Source organism: Cydia amplana, chromosome 14, assembly GCF_948474715.1.
Source record: "Cydia amplana chromosome 14, ilCydAmpl1.1, whole genome shotgun sequence".
NCBI lineage: Eukaryota > Metazoa > Arthropoda > Insecta > Lepidoptera > Tortricidae > Cydia > Cydia amplana.
In genome coordinates this window covers 2,467,443-2,487,169 of record NC_086082.1, presented here as the reverse complement: position 1 = coordinate 2,487,169, position 19,727 = coordinate 2,467,443, and the positions used below count along the sequence as shown (strand labels likewise).

Genomic DNA, 19,727 nt, shown 5'->3' with positions numbered 1-19,727 from the left:
TGGATCTGTGTCCCTACGCAAGCCTATCAAAAAACCGGGATTATAGGCCCGTGATATCCAAGGAGATACAAAATAATAATATTTATAATAATACACTAACTATCCGTCCTGAGCAATTTCTATTTCGTTAATGTCTGCCCTATTATTGGGCACATTAATGTGCAATTGTTTTACAAGGGGCAAAGTTGTTGTTTAATATCCTCGTGCTAATATTGATACACGAGTAAGTGAAAGTTTCAAAAATAGAACCATGAGCGTAGCGCGTGGTTCTAAAGTACAGGAATCTTGAAAGTAGCGAGGGTTTCAACTACAACGCATGAGGCTTAAAAAAACTTTGCTACCAAATGAAACACAATTTCTTTCCACACCAACGCGAGGAAAATACTTAAACAATTTGAAATCAAATTAAATAAACGAATGCTGTAATTATTAGTGGCTTTTGTTCACTAAGTATTATACATTAATTAAATTTACAGAAATAGGCATGCACGTCATGCTCGGCGTTTTGGCACTTTTATATGCAATTATGATTATGGTAAGTCAGGATTATGATAATCATATTGATCATATGACCAGTCGATAGAGTGTGTGCAGAAGAGTCGTGGAATGTAAGGCATATTTATACGAGTATAAATATTTTTTTCATTTTTATTTTCAAGGCAGCCCATACATTTCACGACTCTTCTCTTTCCGCACAGACTCTATTAATCTTTACAAGAAATTATAATTTTCACACTCGACTTAAAATAATAATTATTGTTGAACTTTTTTAAGGATGCACATGTTTAGCGGTATTTTTTTAACACCATTTCATGATAAAAACAAAGGTGTGTTACTAGTAGATTGTTAACCAAGGGATGAAAGGCACTCATTTCTGCCGAGGTAGTTTGGTGCTCGAACGCAGTGAGAGCGCCAATAGTCCGAGGCTGATATGATGCCTTTCACTCGAGTTAAACACTCTACTTTTCATTTCGAATACGAGGAAAGTAAAATACGTGTTTTATTAAAACATGACTAAGTATAAAATTATATATTAAATCTTGAGGGTACTTATTACAATTACCTCACAATTTAGGCAAAAGTATCGTTATTTATGGAATGGGGAGTTAAATATCAGAATGAAAATTGTATAACAAATCCATTTAAACTCAAATTTCAATTGCTTATCGTTAAAATTTTAACATAGTCTTATTTGCAACTTAACGTAACATGCTCTACGTAGTACGTAGTGCAGAAACGTATCATCAACACCTTTTAGAACAACGTTCTATCAGAGCATAAGAAATATATTTCCATCCATTTTGATCCTGATTTCGGTTTTAAGTTTCGTTATTTAGATTTACTTATTTCCATCCGCTCTAAAGGAAAATTAAAGACACAAAAGGCGCTAATAGGGTTCAGTAATGAAATTTATAATGGTACATTACGAAAATCTTGCACAAACACGGCTTGCACGTTTTTATTTAGATAAAATAACGACATTTGAAAAAGTAGTCGATATAAAACAGTCAAACACCGATAGGTTATTAATCTAATATCTATACTTAATATACCTCCCTGGCAACGGAAATGCACTTATTTTTTGGCCAACCTGTATACCTAGCTAGTGTGAATCATTAAGTTGACGAAGAAGAAAGTTTGTCAAGGAAATGCTTGCGCAGCATAGGTACGCTTGAATGTGAATTTGGTCTGCGCTTACCTGATAGAGAGTGGGAGAAAGTCTGATAGCCTATGCCTGTACATGTACCTACATACTATGCCTTAAACAGTTTTTTGAAAAAAAAAACACTATAGCCTAGTTCGGACTATATTAGTCGAGTGGCGAGTATTTTAGTTGACTAAAATCGGTCAGCTAAACTAAAATCGTTCGCACTACAGATGAGGCCACAATGAAGAGCGGAATTTCTTAGGAAGAATCCTTTGACATGGCGCCTGGCCATTTGTAAGACGTAATTTTCATAGTTAATTGAACCTAACAGATTAACCGTGAACAGTGTTGGCCGAACGTTAATCCCAATTACCATTAAAAATTAACCATTGAAAAGGTTAATTCGAATTAACCATTAACCATTGAAGGAAAATTAATTGTCAATTCGCATTAACATCAATTTGCATTAATATTAATTTATTTCGAACCATTAAAAATTAAAAAGAATTAATGGTTAATGCTTTACAAACCATTAAAAATTAAATCAATTTTTAATGACAATTAAAAATATTATTGATAATTATCAATTAACAAAAATATATCGTAATTTTATAAAGGCGCCCGTAATTTTTATCTAGCTAGTGGACCTCAGGTTTGGTGCAACATAGAAACACGCCGTTTGGTCATCCGACTCGTCTTGATGAGCACTTGGGAGACCAGTACCAAAGATAGAGCTGATGCTGAACCCTGGGTGTACCTAGTGGAATTCAGGTTTGGTGCAACATACACACACGCCGTTTAGGCTATTCGACTCGTCACAATGAGCACTTGGGAGAGCAGTACCCAAGATGGAGCTGATGCTGAACCCTGGCTGTACCTAGTGGAACTCAGGTTTGGTGCAACATAGACACACGCCGTTTAGGCTATTCGACTCGTCACAATGAGCACTTGGGAGAGCAGTACCCAAGATGGAGCTGATGCTGAACCTTGGCTGTACCTAGTGGAACTCAGGTTTGGTGCAACATAGACAAACACCGTTTTGGTCATCCGACTCGTCTTGGTGAGCACTTGGGAGAGCAGTACCCAAGATAGAGCTCATGCTGAACCCTGGCAGTACCTAATGGAACTCAGGTTTGGTGCAACATAGACAAACGCCGTTTTGGTCATCCGACTCGTCTTGATGAGCACTTGGAGAGCAGTACCCAAGGTAGAGCTGATGCTGAACCCTGGCAGTACCTAATGGAACTCAGGTTTGGTGCAACATAGACAAACGCCGTTTTGGTCATCCAACTCGTCTTGGTGAGCACTTAGGAGAGCAGTACCCAAGATAGAGCTGATGCTGAACCCTGGCTGTACCTAGTGGAACTCAGGTTTGGTGCAACATAGACACACGCCGTTTAGGCTATTCGACTCGTCACAATGAGCACTTGGGAGAGCAGTACCCAAGATGGAGCTGATGCTGAACCTTGGCTGTACCTAGTGGAACTCAGGTTTGGTGCAACACAGACAAACGCCGTTTTGGTCATCCGACTCGTCTTGGTGAGCACTTGGGAGAGCAGTACCCAAGATAGAGCTGATGCTGAACCCTGGCAGTACCTAATGGAACTCAGGTTTGGTGCAACATAGACAAACGCCGTTTTGGTCATCCGACTCGTCTTGGTGAGCACTTAGGAGAGCAGTACCCAAGATAGAGCTGATGCTGAACCCTGGCTGTACCTAGTGGAACTCAGGTTTGGTGCAACATAGACACAAGCCGTTTAGGCTATTCGACTCGTCACAATGAGCACTTGGGAGAGCATTACCCAAGATGGAGCTGATGCTGAACCTTGGCTGTACCTAGGTGGAACTCAGGTTTGGTGCAACATAGACAAACGCCGTTTTGGTCATCCGACTCGTCTTGGTGAGCACTTGGGAGAGCAGTACCCAAGATAGAGCTGATGCTGAACCCTGGCAGTACCTAATGGAACTCAGGTTTGGTGCAACATAGACAAACGCCGTTTTGGTCATCCGACTCGTCTTGATGAGCACTTGGGAGAGCAGTACCCAAGATAGAGCTGATGCTGAACCCTGGCAGTACCTAGTGGAACTCAGGTTTGGTGCAACATAGACACACGCCGTTTTGGTCATCCGACTCATCTTGATGAGCACTTGGGAGAGCAGTACCCAAGATTGAGCTGATGCTGAACCCTGGCAGTACCTAATGGAACTCAGGTTTGGTGCAACATAGAAACACGCCGTTTTGGTCATCCAACTCGTCTTGATGAGCACTTGGGAGAGCAGTACCCAAGATAGAGCTGATGCTGAACCCTGGCTGTACCTAGTGGAACTCAGGTTTGGTGCAACATAGACACACGTCGTTTTGGTCATCCGACTTGTCTTGATGAGCACTTGGGAGAGCAGTACCCAAGATAGAGCTGATGCTGAACCCTGGCAGTACCTAATGGACCTCAGGTTTGGTGCAACATAGACAAACGCCGTTTTGGTCATCCGACTCGTCTTGATGAGCACTTGGGAGAGCAGTACCCAAGACAGAGCTGATGCTGAACCCTGGCTATACCTAGTGGAACTCAGGTTTGGTGCAACATAGGCCCACGCTATTTAGGTCATCCGTCACATCTTGAACCTGCAGGTACTGCCAGGGTTCAGCATCAGCTCTATCTTGGGTACTGCTCTCCCAAGTGCTCGTCAAGACGAGTAGGATGACCAATACGGCGTGTGTCTATGTTGCATCAAACCTGAGTTCCACTAGGTACTGCCAGGGTTCAGCATCAGCTCTATCTTGGGTACTGCTCTCCCAAGTGCTCATCAAGACGAGTCGGATGACCAAAACGGCGTTTGTCTATGTTGCACCAGACCTGAGTTCCATTAGGTACTGCCAGGGTTTAGCATCAGCTCTATCTTGGGCACTGCTCTCCCAAGTGCTCATCAAGACGAGTCGGATGACCAAAACGGCGTTTGTCTATGTTGCACCAGACCTGAGTTCCATTAGGTACTGCCAGGGTTCAGCATCAGCTCTATCTTGGGTACTGCTCTCCCAAGTGCTCATCAAGACGAGTCGGATGACCAAAACGGCGTTTGTCTATGTTGCACCAGACCTGAGTTCCATTAGGTACTGCCAGGGTTTAGCATCAGCTCTATCTTGGGCACTGCTCTCCCAAGTGCTCATCAAGACGAGTCGGATGACCAAAACGGCGTTTGTCTATGTTGCACCAGACCTGAGTTCCATTAGGTACTGCCAGGGTTCAGCATCAGCTCTATCTTGGGTACTGCTCTCCCAAGTGCTCATCAAGACGAGTCGGATGACCAAAACGGCGTTTGTCTATGTTGCACCAGACCTGAGTTCCATTAGGTACTGCCAGGGTTTAGCATCAGCTCTATCTTGGGCACTGCTCTCCCAAGTGCTCATCAAGACGAGTCGGATGACCAAAACGGCGTTTGTCTATGTTGCACCAGACCTGAGTTCCATTAGGTACTGCCAGGGTTCAGCATCAGCTCTATCTTGGGTACTGCTCTCCCAAGTGCTCATCAAGACGAGTCGGATGACCAAAACGGCGTTTGTCTATGTTGCACCAGACCTCAGTTCCATTAGGTACTGCCAGGGTTCAGCATCAGCTCAATCTTGGGTACTGCTCTCCCAAGTGCTCATCAAGACGAGTCGGATGACCAAAACGGCGTGTGTCTATGTTGCACCAAACCTGAGTTCCACTAGGTACTGCCAGGGTTCAGCATCAGCTCTATCTTGGTTACTGCTCTCCCAAGTGCTCATCAAGACGAGTAGGATGACCAATACGGCGTGTGTCTATGTTGCATCAAACCTGAGTTCCACTAGGTACTGCCAGGGTTCAGCATCAGCTCTATCTTGGGTACTGCTCTCCCAAGTGCTCATCAAGACGAGTCGGATGACCAAAACGACGTTTGTCTATGTTGCACCAGACCTGAGTTCCATTAGGTACTGCCAGGGTTTAGCATCAGCTCTATCTTGGGCACTGCTCTCCCAAGTGCTCATCAAGACGAGTAGGATGACCAATACGGCGTTTGTCTATGTTGCACCAGACCTGAGTTCCATTAGGTACTGCCAGGGTTTAGCATCAGCTCTATCTTGGGCACTGCTCTCCCAAGTGCTCATCAAGACGAGTCGGATGACCAAAACGGCGTTTGTCTATGTTGCACCAAACCTGAGTTCCATTAGGTACTGCCAGGGTTCAGCATCAGCTCTATCTTGGATACTGCTCTCCCAAGTGCTCATCAAGACGAGTCGGATGACCAAACCGGCGTTTGTCTATGTTGCACCAAACCTGAGGTCCATTAGGTACTGCCAGGGTTCAGCATCAGCTCTATCTTGGGTACTGCTCTCCCAAGTGCTCATCAAGACGAGTCGGATGACCAAAACGACGTTTGTCTATGTTGCACCAGACCTGAGTTCCATTAGGTACTGCCAGGGTTTAGCATCAGCTCTATCTTGGGCACTGCTCTCCCAAGTGCTCATCAAGACGAGTCGGATGACCAAAACGGCGTTTGTCTATGTTGCACCAAACCTGAGTTCCATTAGGTACTGCCAGGGTTCAGCATCAGCTCTATCTTGGGTACTGCTCTCCCAAGTGCTCATCAAGACGAGTCGGATGACCAAACCGGCGTTTGTCTATGTTGCACCAAACCTGAGTTCCATTAGGTACTGCCAGGGTTCAGCATCAGCTCTATCTTGGATACTGCTCTCCCAAGTGCTCATCAAGACGAGTCGGATGACCAAAACGGCGTTTGTCTATGTTGCACCAAACCTGAGGTCCATTAGGTACTGCCAGGGTTCAGCATCAGCTCTATCTTGGGTACTGCTCTCCCAAGTGCTCATCAAGACGAGTCGGATGACCAAAACGGCGTTTGTCTATGTTGCACCAAACCTGAGTTCCATTAGGTACTGCCAGGGTTCAGCATCAGCTCTATCTTGGGTACTGCTCTCCCAAGTGCTCATCAAGACGAGTCGGATGACTAAAACGGGGTTTGTCTATGTTGCACCAAACCTGAGTTCCATTAGGTACTGCCAGGGTTCAGCATCAGCTCTATCTTGGGTACTGCTCTCCCAAGTGCTCATCAAGACGAGTCGGATGACCAAAACGGCGTGTGTCTATGTTGCACCAAACCTGAGTTCCACTAGGTACTGCCAGGGTTCAGCATCAGCTCTATCTTGGGTACTGCTCTCCCAAGTGCTCATCAAGACGAGTCGGATGACCTAAACGGCGTGTGTCTATGTTGCACCAAACCTGAGTTCCAGTAGGTACCTACTGCCAGGTTTCAGGGTCATTTTGTTGTCTCATTTTAAAATATCACGACCTGATAATTCACTGAAGCTTGTATTCATATGCTTATTTTTAATTTTAATACCTAGCTCCAAGTTTCTAAGCAATAGTAACATTAATTATTAGTTTATGAAAAAATTGATTTAATTGCATTAAACGTTAATTTAGATTGACAATCAATGTAATTAAACGTCTCAAAATTCAATTCTAATTAACTTAATTTAAATTGATGCGTAATGCAATTGACTAATTGCGGATTTAATGGTTAATGGAAATGATTAATTGTTAATTAGAATTACACATTACGGCCAACACTGACCGTGAAAGGGTAACAGATTAATCATGAAAGGTACTAAATCCTGGCGTAATAAAAATAGTTGTAGCGTAGCGTTTTTTCTTAAAAACGATATCGATACGGTGAAAAATTAAAGCGCCTGAATTTTTTTAATAGCAATGCAAAGTGTAAAATGAGTATAACTCGGAAACCACAAATAAAATGGCTCAATTTATAATTGAATATGAAAGTACTAAAAAGGTACTAAAATTTGGCTTTTATAGAATTTATCAATAATCGCGGGATCATAGCATAATAAAATACACCCGCCATTCTGACTGTCAGGTTGGCGGGTGTAACGTTTTTTACACGACTGCCCCAAAAAAAGAGTGTATTGTTTTCAGGGTTCATGTTTGTATGTGGGTATGTAAGTTTCTTTGTTACACCATAACAGCTAAGTGCCTGAACCGATTTAGGTGTTTGAGATATCATTGGAATCCTTATGTCATCCCGAGTAACATAGGCTATGTGACGTCATCACAAAACCAATATGGCGGATTATGCACTGCAAATTGTGCAACCGAAACAAAAATAAACCTTATAAACCTATCGAGTTGGGTATTAAAATAAAGGATTTTGAAAGACGATTCTAAAACTGTACACAAAATATGGTTTAAACTATTCATTTGGTAGGACAAGCTTTTACAAAATATAAGTATAACGCAAAGATAAATGAATTGTCTAAATCTATTGAATGGGATATTAAAAGAAAGGATTTTTTAAGGCGATCATACGAATATATATAAGTTATATGTTTAATTGTATCGTTGTAGAGAAAATACGAAATGTTCTACATCGCGCTAATGACATTTCTCTTTGCAGCTATACAGACAACGTCATACGTGGCGCTTACGTTATTTTCAATTGCGAAAGTGTCAAATACGAAAGGAACGGTTTGAACGATTTTGAAAGAAAGTTTGTATGAAACATCCTTTTTTGTTACCAGATTTCCTTACACATTTGGTAACAAAAAAGGAATGTTTCATATAAACATTCTTGGACATTTTGGAAAATATGGTGGAAATTGTTCAGCTTCATGTACTTTACCAGCATACCAATTTTTATAGAAATTTAAGATGTGATCGAAATTTACAAATTATTTGAGAAATGCTCAGGTACTCTGAATAAACATATTGTGCTGTTTATTATAAGATTTAACTTGAGACTTTGAATAGAATGTAACAGTTTTCTATGGAAAATGGCTCTTTCGAAAAAAACAAGTAGGGCACGTAAAGCTATCGATAAGCGTATGAATGAATCGCCGCGTTCATGCAAAAATAGGCTACACAGCGTGAAAGAAAACATGTCTAAACATTATTCTCAACTGTCTAACGAACAAAAGCAGAGTATTTCCAAAAAATCTGCCCAAAATAGGTATTCCCTAGTAAGGCGTGGAATAGACAACCAAACAGAAGCAAGATTAGCTACAAATCGCTCACAAATGTCACAAAGACGACAAGAGGAATCCTTGTCTGCGCGTTCTAAGAGGCTGACTCAGAAGAGCCTACACGCTTCATTAATGCGTGAGCATGAGTCGCCCAAATCTCGTGATAAGCGTTTGGCACAGAAGCGAGAGTATGCTTCAATGATGAGGGAGATAGAGTCTCATGCTGCACACGAGGCAAGACTTACTCAGATGCGTGAACACGCATCACTTGTCCGGGACCTAGAGTCTCCCACAGCACGTGACACGAGGTTGACGCAAAGCCGCGAGTACTCGGCGTCAGGACGTTCACAAGAGATACCTTCTTCTCATGAAGAAAGTCTCTCAGGTATGCGACACTATTACCATGACTGTAGAAGGCAGGTCTTTGATGATGATTTTAATTTTTCCCGACAAATTTTGCAAATCCCGGAGCACACGTGCTACTGTTGTGAAACAATATTTTACGAGATGCAAAGACTGGGAGCTTAAGACAGATGGGCTCTTCCTGCAACTTCCCCGAGTATTTTAAAAACGAAAGCCGAAGGCCGAACTCCGCATAGGGTCGACGCTCCGAAGCGTAAGGCAGGTGTGTGCTTCCTGTAAATTCCCCTAGTCTCTTAATTGCGAAGGCCGAAGGCCGAGCACGCGTAGGGCCGAAGGCCGAGCACGCGTAGGGCCGAAGGCCCGGAGCGTAAGAAAGGCGCACGCTTTTTGCAGTTTCCCCGTTTCTTAATTGTAAATACCGAAGGCCGAGCTTCGCGTAGGGCCGAAGGCCCGGAGCGTAAGAGACGTGCATGCTTTCTGCAACTTCCCCAAGTATCTTAATTGCGAAGGCCGAAGGTTCGCGTAGGGCCGAAGGCCCGGAGCCTAAGAAAGGTGCACGTTTTTTGCAGCTTCCCCAAGAATCTTAATTGCGAAGGCCGAATGCCGACCTTCGCGTAGGGCCGAAGGCCCAGAGCGTAAGAAAGGTGCACGCTTTCTGTAGCTTCCCCAAGAATCTTAATTGCGAAGGCCGAAGGCCGAGCTTCGCGTAGGGCCGAAGGCCCGGAGCGAAAGAAAGGTGCACGCTTTCTGCAGCTCGAAGTATCTTAATTGCGAAGGCCGAAGGCCGAGCTTCGCGTAGAACCGAAGGCCCGGAGCGTAAGAAAGGTGCACGCTTTCTGCAGCTTTTCCAAGTTTCTTAATTGCGAAGGCCGAAGGCCGACCTTCGCGTAGGGCCAAAGGCCCAGAGCATAAGAAAGGTGCACGCTTTCTGTAGCTTCCCCAAGATTCTTAATTGCAAAGGCCGAAGGCCGAGCTTCACGTAGGGCAGAAGGCCGGGAACGTAAGAAAGGTGCATGCTTTCTGCAGCTTCCCTAAGTATCTTAATTGCGAAGGCCGAAAGCCAACTAATGGGAAATAATTATGTAGTTGCAGAGATATTAAGCCATAGCACTTTTCAATACGTCTGGTTTTTGGGTCCGACCTATTTAGGTTTTTAAGCACGTTTTATGCTAACATAATATCAAATATCAACATGATGAAAGCTCCTTGAAGCAACTCAAGTATAAAAATGTGGTTGGTTTGTATGGTCACTAAAATGTATAAAATAAAATAAATTAATTAAAAATTAAAAAACACGACTGCAGTTTAAAAGCGAACTGAAAAGCTAAAAATAATTTTTAGTTATGTTAGGTACTCAACTTAATGAATGTAAAATATAATATATAAGTGTTCTGTCAGGGTCGTAAACAGCAAACGGAAAAGTTTAGGCTCATTTAGGATCGTGACTGTACCTGCATATTTTATTTCGATTGCAGTCGGGGACCTTGATATATTGAATTTTTCCCATTCACAGGTCCCCGACTGCATCGAAATAAAATATACAGGTACAGTCACGATCCTAAATGAGCCTAAACTTTTCCGTTTGCTGTTTACGACCCTGACAGAACACTTATATATTATATTTTACATTCATTAAGTTGAGTACCTAACATAACTAAAAATTATTTTTAGCTTTTCAGTTCGCTTTTAAACTGCAGTCGTGTTTTTTAATTTTTAATTAATTGCTGATAACTTTAAATACCGTGAGGTACTAATTTTTTTATATGAGGTACCAAATAGTACAAATTAGGTACTAAAATATGGTATGCTTTTTGTTTAATTTTATTTACATACACCCGCCATTCTGACTCTCACCTAGCCATGACTAGCGTTGGAACAACAGTTTGGTAGTAAAAACTTATGTAACTAAACTGACCTGCGTATGCGAGTAGAACATGGAGAAATTCGAGACTATCACAGGTACGGGCAGCGCGATAGTCAGCACTCCGGCCAACGCGCACAGCGCGCCGACGAACATGCCGAGGTAGGTCTTCGGGGCCATGTCCCCGTAGCCCACCGTCGTCATGGTAACGATGGCCCACCAAAGGCCGAGGGGGATGGATTTGAACTGGTTCTCGGGGTTGTCCTGGAACATGGTGTACTGATTGAACAATTAGAATTAATTTGGTCTTAATAAGTGCTATAATTAGCCAAGCAAGCGCCAATCATGGTATGGTGGTACAGTCAGTAGCAGAAGTTGCTAAGTGGGCGAGGTGTTCTAATTTATCTTGACGCGACTTTATTGTTAAGAGAATAAGAGCGTGTCAAGGTAGTTTTGAACACCAGAAGAAGTTGTAAAGCGGGTGGCTTAGCAACTTCTGCTGCTGACTGTAAAGGTAACCAAGTTTCTAAAATTTCATAATATTTCAGCTTAAAATGAGCGTAACTTCTACTGTATGGAGCGGCTTTTTGGTGGAGGGTTCGTGAGACTCTTAAGCTCTAGGTATGTACACAGGAGAGACGTGAAACCATATTTCTGTGTCAAATCTAAATATCGAAAATCACAAATAGCTGTAGTTTACATGTATCTAAAGTGTCATTCTATGGAACTTGCTAACTATGTAATCATTGTAAACAAACCGCCATATTGAAATTGTCTCTGAATGATGAATTTACTAGTGAATTTTGTTTACATAGTTAGCAAGTTCCATAGAATGACACTTTATGTACCTACTATCTATATTGTCGAAGATTGTGATTTTTTTTTAAATATATCTTGCCTTCTTTTAATACCTACCTTAACACTTAAGGTTTATCACTCAGTCAAACAAACACAAAGAGACGCCCTTAATGAAACAATATTAACAAATTTTAATTATTTACAAACAAAACACGGTGCAACTTGAAAACGCCTGTAAACCCGAACGGATTAATATTAAGATTAAATTAATCTTTTACAAGCACGAAAGCAAGTATTATTTGTCCGAATTAAATTTTCATTCATACTTAAAACACGTTGGAAATTACACTCTAATCCCAAAGGATTAAATCTCATAATGAATTGTACTCAAGCACAATGCTTGCTTATGAGAAGCGACAACGCCTCCGAAGAAGTTTCTAGAAGTTCTTCCAAGGCCGATTCTACTTTTTATACACAAAAATTTGTTATAGTTTGGATCTTGTTATGATAAAGTCTTGACACGGGTCGCAGGACGCAAGCGGCGAGTGGAAAAATACTGTTCATATATTTGGTCGATGCTATGTATTAGCTGCAGAGAAAAGGAACCCCTCTGCATAGAAATGTGTATTCAAGGGGGGTACCTTTTCTCTGCACCTCGCTGTACATGTAGTAGAAGGGTTTGAATGGCTTTGATTTGCCGCTCGCCGCTTGAGTCAAATCCGTGGCGAACGGCCTGATTCGAACTTTAAGATACGTCAAAAATTTGCTAAAGATACATTGATCGGATATGTCAGTGTCAAAACGACAGTTTTTTTCGAAGATTATGACATTTATTGACACACATAGAACATTAAATAAGCTTAACCCTTAGAGTCACTTCGTATATCATGCTATACACGACAAATAAAAAAATAAATAGGGTACTTCACCAAAGTTTACACAGGTATGTCTTTTCTAGTACGGTTTATAAAGGTGGGTAGATTTTACTTAAAAATACTTTGACGTGTGTTAGTGCTCGATAACAACACAAGTGGATGAATTCTGTGATCATGAAGAAATCTTTGCGGAGTCTTAAGGTAAATATACATATTTTAATAAAAGTTCTTAGGAATCAACCAAAGAAAGCATTACATTTTATGAAGATTATATTAAATCATCTTTTAATGCATAAATTGTGTGTCGGATATACTAAGATTAGATTGTATTGTCATGTTTGTAACACGGAATAGTATACTATACGTTGCCAGTACTCCTGCAAATCAAGCCTGATTTGTTCCGTATGGAATACTATACGTTGCGACTATGTCCCTTAAGTAACGTCAAAACTGTTCAGAGTGTTATTATACTTATTAATCCTATTTTTAATAATAGACCCCGGCAATATACTGCATTTTATTGTTATTTTAGTGTCCTTATCACAAAAAGGCCATATATCTCGACTAACAGGCTCAATTTTATTTAGCTTATACAATTATACTACACAGTTAAATATTAGTAATTTTCCTAGTAGCGTAACAGGGATTGAAAATATTTACTGGACTTTTACTTTCATTCAAGGTGCGAATAATTTTGTTTCAGCCTATGCACAATATTCGCGCTAGGCGCGTTTTAGCATTAGTGCCGGATATAGGAGCTGGATCAGGAGATAGTGAAGAGCCTAGCAGCGAGGATGAAGCTCATATTTTTTCCCAAGACCCTGAAGAGCTATTATCATTTTCTAGCTCACCAGCCCCGTCTTTAGATTCTTCTTATGAAAGACTCGATTTATTGGGCAACGACTCTTCTGTTAGTGACAATTGTGTAGCTGAACTTACACCAATAATTGACGAAGTGTTTCCCGAATCGACACAGTGCAACTATCAAGCATTACCCTCGATATCGTCTTTGCCATCGCTTCCATCAATACAGCCATCTGAAATAAATACACCATCATGTGCAGAACCAATTCTCAGTACACCAGGAGCTGCAACCATACAACGTAGAAACAACGGAACGCCTGCGTCAAATACTCGAGCTAATCGGAAACGAAAATTGGCACCTACTAAATCAAAAAAAGCAAAACGTCGTCGCATCAAAAAAATTAATCTACGCTTGAAGTGGAGGAAGACTAAATTTACTCATCGTGCTGATATCGCAAAGACTGTATTCAAGGAACCGATACCTAGCGGCTGGTCACCACTTGATTACTTTCACAATTTTTTTCCTCGCGATTTAGTTGAGGACATAGTCGTTAGCACTAACGTATATAGTGTACACAAAACAGGGAGGTCTATAAAGGTTACTAAAGAGGATATCCTTGATTTTCTCGCAATTATCGTATTGATGGGCATTGTGAAATTGCCATCTGACAAAGACTATTGGAGCACAGCATTCCGATACGCCAAAATAGCCGACGTGATGTCCCTCAAAAGGTTTCAACAGATTAAACGTTTCATCCATTTCGCCGATGTTGACGAATTTGACACGACAGACCCGTATCAAAAAATATCACCAATTCTTGAAAAAATCCGAACTAGATGCTTATCTGTCGAAGAAGAAAACGCGTTTAGTATAGATGAAATGGTAATTCCATACAAGGGGAAAAAAGCCGGTAGTAAGCGCCAATACAACCCTAAAAAACCTCGCAAGTGGGGATTTAAAAACATTGTTCGTGCTGGAGCATCCGGCATCGTTTATGATTTCATGATTTATGCTGGCGATGACACATTTAGAACTTCAACTTTTACTGACGAGGAAGAAAATTTAGGTGTTGGTGCCAAAATGGTTCTTGCGTTGTGCAAAACGATTAAGAGTCGCGCGTGCGTTGTATATTTCGACAACTATTTTACTTCGCTCGAACTTGTATATATTTTACGAGAAAATTACGGCATTTTTAGTCTAGGTACTGTCCGAACAAACCGACTGAAAGATGCCAATAAGTTTTTGACGTCAGACAAGGCACTGAAAAATAAGGGACGAGGTTCATCATGCCAAGTGGTATGTAACGACAACAAACTTGCTGTAGTGAAATGGTTTGACAACAAAGCTGTAACGTTGGTCAGTTCGTATGTGGATGCTCACCCGATGGATACAATAAAAAGATTTTCCAAACAGGCTAAGTCACGAATTGACATCGAGTGCCCACAAATAGTCCGTCATTACAATCGTCATATGGGTGGAGTGGATCTCGCAGATATGCTGATAGCATTGTATCGTACTGAAATGAAATCCATGCGTTGGTACTTAAATATTTTTTCCCAAATTATTGATATTTGTATCAATAACGCCTGGCTTCTAAGACGACGTCACCATCAACAAGCTAATATAAATAAAAAAAATGATCGCCTGAAAAACTTCCGTTACGAAGTCTTTGCTGGATTGTTGAAAGAAAACAGGGTGACAAAAGAAAATTCCTTTAAGACAGTGCCTGACAAAAAGAAAATTCAAAATCCAAAGACTGGGAGGCCTATTGACAGTATAAGATACGACAGAGTTGATCATTGGCCCCAACACACAGCATATGGCAGATGCAAATTTTGTAAAGGGGGTCAAGCAAGTACCAAATGCACCAAATGTGATGTGCACTTGTGCTACGTGAAGACGAGAAACTGCTTTGCTGCTTACCATCAGATCGCATAGGAAGTATAGCACTGCATAGAATACTATACATAGATAAAGGATTGATTTTTGTTAAGGTGTTGGCAACGTATATTATTATATACGTCGATTATTTCAGTATTTACAGGCTGTTGATTTTTTTTTGTATTTTTTCACTTATTTTGTGGCTGTAATAAATCTAAAAAACATAAAAAAAAAGTATTTTATTAAAAAAAAAATCTTGCGACTCTAAGGGTTAAAAATAATAATACAAACTAAATTTTACGAATCAGGCCGTTGGTCGCTTCAATGTATGAATGTCCTAGATTTGCCGCTCCCCGCTTGAGTCAAATCCGTGGCTAAAAGCGAGCGAAATGCATAATGATTAGGGTTTGCACGAGGGATCCGAAATGTATGGGAAGATCCGCGAATCCGGATCCAGATCCGGATAATTTGCAAACCCTAATAATGATAATGAGACGACTTTATGACGCGCGCGGGGACCAATCAGCGTAAGGTTGTTACAAAATAAGATCAAAACCTCGACAAGTTGTTAAATCGGAATCGGCGTCCCGAAGTTGCCCGAACTTATTATTCCGAAGTTTTGTGACAACACGAGGAAGTTGTATTAAGCCGGTAACATGGGGACCAATATAGAAGTTGCATTTTTCTTGAGTTTCTTGTAGTGTATATTGCAGCCTGGGAAGTTTATGTTAGCTTTTTTTTAGTTTATAAGTTTTATAACATCTTCAATGACTTATTGCACTAAATAGGTAATTGCGCTAGTTTCTGTTCATGTTCTAGTTTTCGCCCACTTGACGGATTAGCAAATAATTTATTTCATAAATCCTTGAAACCCCGAGTAGACGAGCACGATTGTTAAATTTATTCCTATGACAAATCAATTACAAATAATAAGTTTTTGTCAAAAATTTCATTTTTGGGACAAGCATTTATCGCTGACTGTACTATTCTTCCCACAGGCAACTAATACTCAACGAGACATTTCTAAAAACCCCAAACACAATTAGGTTGCGTTGTTTTATCACAAGAGTTCCTATGGCCACCTCCTATCACCCGACTTACATATGTATGCAAATTTTCAGCTTCATCGGAAACCGGGAAGTGGATCAAATTTAACTTGCAAGATTTGATTACACACAGACAACGGACAGGTGAAAGTAAATAAAACCCTGTAAAAATCGCATTTAAATAGGTCGAACCTTTCTGAAGATAATGGGAACATGCATTTGTGCGCACAAAAAACACAAAGGGTAAAAATAGAATAAATTGATCTTTATTAAAAAATAAGTAAAATAAATGTTGACATTTTAATATGAAAGCTGCTGTTTCAGTAAACAAGAGGAAAAGAAACTAAGCCGGTATTATCAATCCTACAGACGGCAACAATAAGGCATGTAAAGATTGCGTATCCATTGCACGGTTTGAGAAATTATGACCAAAGATTTTATAAAATAAAACTTTTAATCTTGGACCTATTCGTAACATATAAAACACTACCGACCCGCCCCGGATTCGCACGGGTTAACAAATTATACATAAATCTTCCTCTTGAATCACTCTATCTATTAAAAAAACCGTATCAAAATCCGTTGCGTAGTTTTAAAGATCTAAGCATACATAGGGAGAGACAGACAGCGGGAAGCGACTAGTCGACTTTGTTTTATACTATGTTGTGATAAGCAAAATATGTATAAGGCTTCGACCATATTATGTAGATAACTGGACTAGCCTTTCGATAACATACCCCTCTGTCAAAAACCTTGCACAATTGTGCAAAAAATCATTTAAAGACATTAGAGGGTCAAGTGAGAATGTGTTAATTTTTATTTATATGTGCGCGCGTGTCTTTTAAATACAGATGTTTTTTGTACGTGTGAGTAATCTTTTGCATGTGTTACTCCCTCACCTTTCTGCCAAATTCGACCGTCATTTTTGTACGCTAATACGACATAAGGCTTATTTAAATATGGGGAATATCGGCATTTTTTTTTGCTGGGTGAGACGACCGTTACAGGGCAAGTACTCTAGTATTTGTATTCGTACGTCGCTAAAAAATACAGTCTGAAAGGAAGAGCTTCACTCCTTCTGCAGCGGGTATCATGGTCGCGTTTTTGTCACTTGTCATATCATGCGTCACTTTCGCACTTCTTACTTGTTAGAGCGTGACAGGTATGGTGACTAAGGATAGACAGCCATCCATCTTAGCCCTGCTCACGATTTTTGTCGTTTAACAGTGGAAACGCATCAGATATAAACTGCCTCAGCTGCCTCCAGACCCCCAAGAGACCTTTGTAATGTCACGTAGTGTATTACACTGAGTGTTAAAGTAAACATGCGTGCCTTTTTTCGTGGCCGTATGTATACACATGCATCCTTATATCAATGGGATTAAGGTAAATTTTTGAAAGATTTAGCAGAAATTGGGATAAATATTTTTGTATAAGTTATTGGCTTGTTATATTTATTGGAGCCTTCGAGATTCCTTTTGCCCTTTTTTGGGACATTAGTTTTTATTTTTGTTGCAAACATCGACAAGTATGGAAAGTGGCTAATAGTTTCTATTTAATTGTTATTGTTTGTGTTACTTCCTTTAAGAATCTTTTTCTTTTAGCTTTATTTTGGTAAATATTTATTTAGATATCGGGTCGAGGCGTCCGACATGTCATTTTCTATGACGGCTGATCGATGATCACGTGGTGCTTTCCATAGAAAACAAAGCGCCGGAAGCTTTTCGGCCCGGTCCCGGCCCAGGCTAGTGTGAGTCATCCTTTACTCTTCGACGTCTTTAAGCAAACTTGCTACATGTTTTATAAGACTGTTTGTTTCTAAATGAAAAAATAAAAATGAAAAAATTGTAAAAGTGAATCGCTAAAGATCAAAGAGAACAACAGGATCTCGACTCAAACGATAACTTATTACTGCTGACGTTCCTTTTGTACGCAAGCATACATTATCTGTAATATCTCATGCAATTATAAACCCTATTCTAGAGATACAGGGTTTAAAATCGGATGTACTTAAAAATTGTACTTACTCCATTTTGGTATTAAAATACCTCATTATTCGCATTCACAAGCAGTGGCCTGAAACAGCTTTTCAATCATTTCCTCGACTTATATCTCATTAAAATGCAATTTAAACCGTAATACTTTTGCATAAAGTTTAATTTGGAGAAATCCCTACAGAAATACAGTTTAATTTTGATGTTCTGAATGGTATAGTCGGAGCAGAACGAATTGGCAGGCAATTAAATGAAGTTGAATAGTTTGGAAAAGGTGACATTCGGGTGACAACTGCAGTACACGTGAGCGCTGTCACTGTCAATTTTCTTGATAAAATCAGTGAATGTCACTGTTTTGACGGTACTGTGTTTCTGCTAACGGCAGTTCGTTGCCGGGTTGCCGCATTACTACTGTGACTAGAACATTCAATTTGACAGTCATAATTAAATTGACTATGATAGTGCCCGTGTCAGTTGCAGTTTCCACCCGAATGTGTCCGAAAACTAATAAGCTGTGGTGCATATATTCGCTGTCAACGGGTAAGTCTCAGTAGCTCAGTTGGTAGAGCGGCGGGCTGGTTTCCTAATCACGAGTTCGATTCCCGCCCGAGAATAATGAGCTTTCCACTTGTCCTTTATTTTTAAGCATTGGAATACCAAATAGGTAGGTAACATAAGTTATGTAAGGTTTCCCTAAACTACCCTGGTTGTTCTAAAAGGGTGTCCAGAGATATTGGGGTCAACTTTATATTTCCCTGGCCACTCATTGCTCATAAGGAAAACAAGCATAACACGGCTGGTATTCCTAACGCAAATGTGCGCAAACAACGGCAAGTATTTGTAATGGATATGGACCGTGATTACCTTTTGTATTGTTTTCGAGCTCCCGATATCGGGAAACTAACCGTGAACCATTCAAAATTGTTATTTGTAACCTTATTTTTGCTTAAATTACATGAAAACATGAATGTAAATGAAACAAAACACATTACAACATTAGTAAACTGCGTCGCCTGCGTCTCAGCATCGATTGGCCTTTGCGTCTATTGCAGACGATTTATGGTGCAAATCGGAGAGACAATGACCTCTCCAGACTTAACACCGCCTGGGACGGAATTAAGAAAACGCAGGGATGCCCAGCATCTGTATTACCCTCTCGGCTTCACTGTCCTAACCCACAGGAAAGGCGAGCCAATACGTGTGGGGGCAGGTCGGCTGCAGGAATCCTCCCATTTCAGGCTGGACCCTACTGCGTCTCAGCATACGCTTAGCCTAATTGGCACGGACGCATGCGATGGATTTTGCTTCCAATGGCACCCGAATGCGTCCGCGAAGTGAATCCGCACCATCTAGTGGACTCCTTTAATTTTTCAATATGAATTTTGAAGTCCAACTTATGCTAGCTCATTTGAAACAAAGCTTCGCAAATACTAAGTGGACTACA

The 19,727-nt window shown here is 40.7% G+C and overlaps 2 protein-coding genes across 2 annotated transcripts in view; one reads left to right on the top strand and one right to left on the bottom strand.

The window, feature by feature from the left end:
* The window catches only part of LOC134653943 (potassium voltage-gated channel protein Shaw-like), a 272,060-nt gene that overhangs the window by 79,393 nt on the left and 172,940 nt on the right, over window positions 1-19,727 (bottom strand). Inside the window, exon 8 of the mRNA XM_063509313.1 lies at window positions 10,939-11,148. Within this exon, the coding sequence (XP_063365383.1) occupies window positions 10,939-11,148 (210 nt within the window). The remainder of the gene's footprint in view (window positions 1-10,938; window positions 11,149-19,727) is intronic.
* Window positions 14,005-17,600, top strand: LOC134654273 (uncharacterized). Its single transcript, XM_063509738.1, has 2 exons — window positions 14,005-14,718; window positions 17,517-17,600. Exons 1-2 carry the CDS (start codon window positions 14,005-14,007, stop codon window positions 17,598-17,600), a joined length of 798 nt encoding a protein of 265 aa, XP_063365808.1.

Excerpts from the sequence above, each read along its gene's own strand:
- LOC134654273 (XM_063509738.1), top strand. The coding sequence starts at position 14,005 with ATGGGCATTGTGAAATTGCCATCTGACAAAGACTATTGGAGCACAGCA. Across the intron at positions 14,719-17,516 it reads ACAACAAAGCTGTAACGTTG|TGGAAACGCATCAGATATAA; the intron begins GTCAGTTCGTAT and ends GTCGTTTAACAG.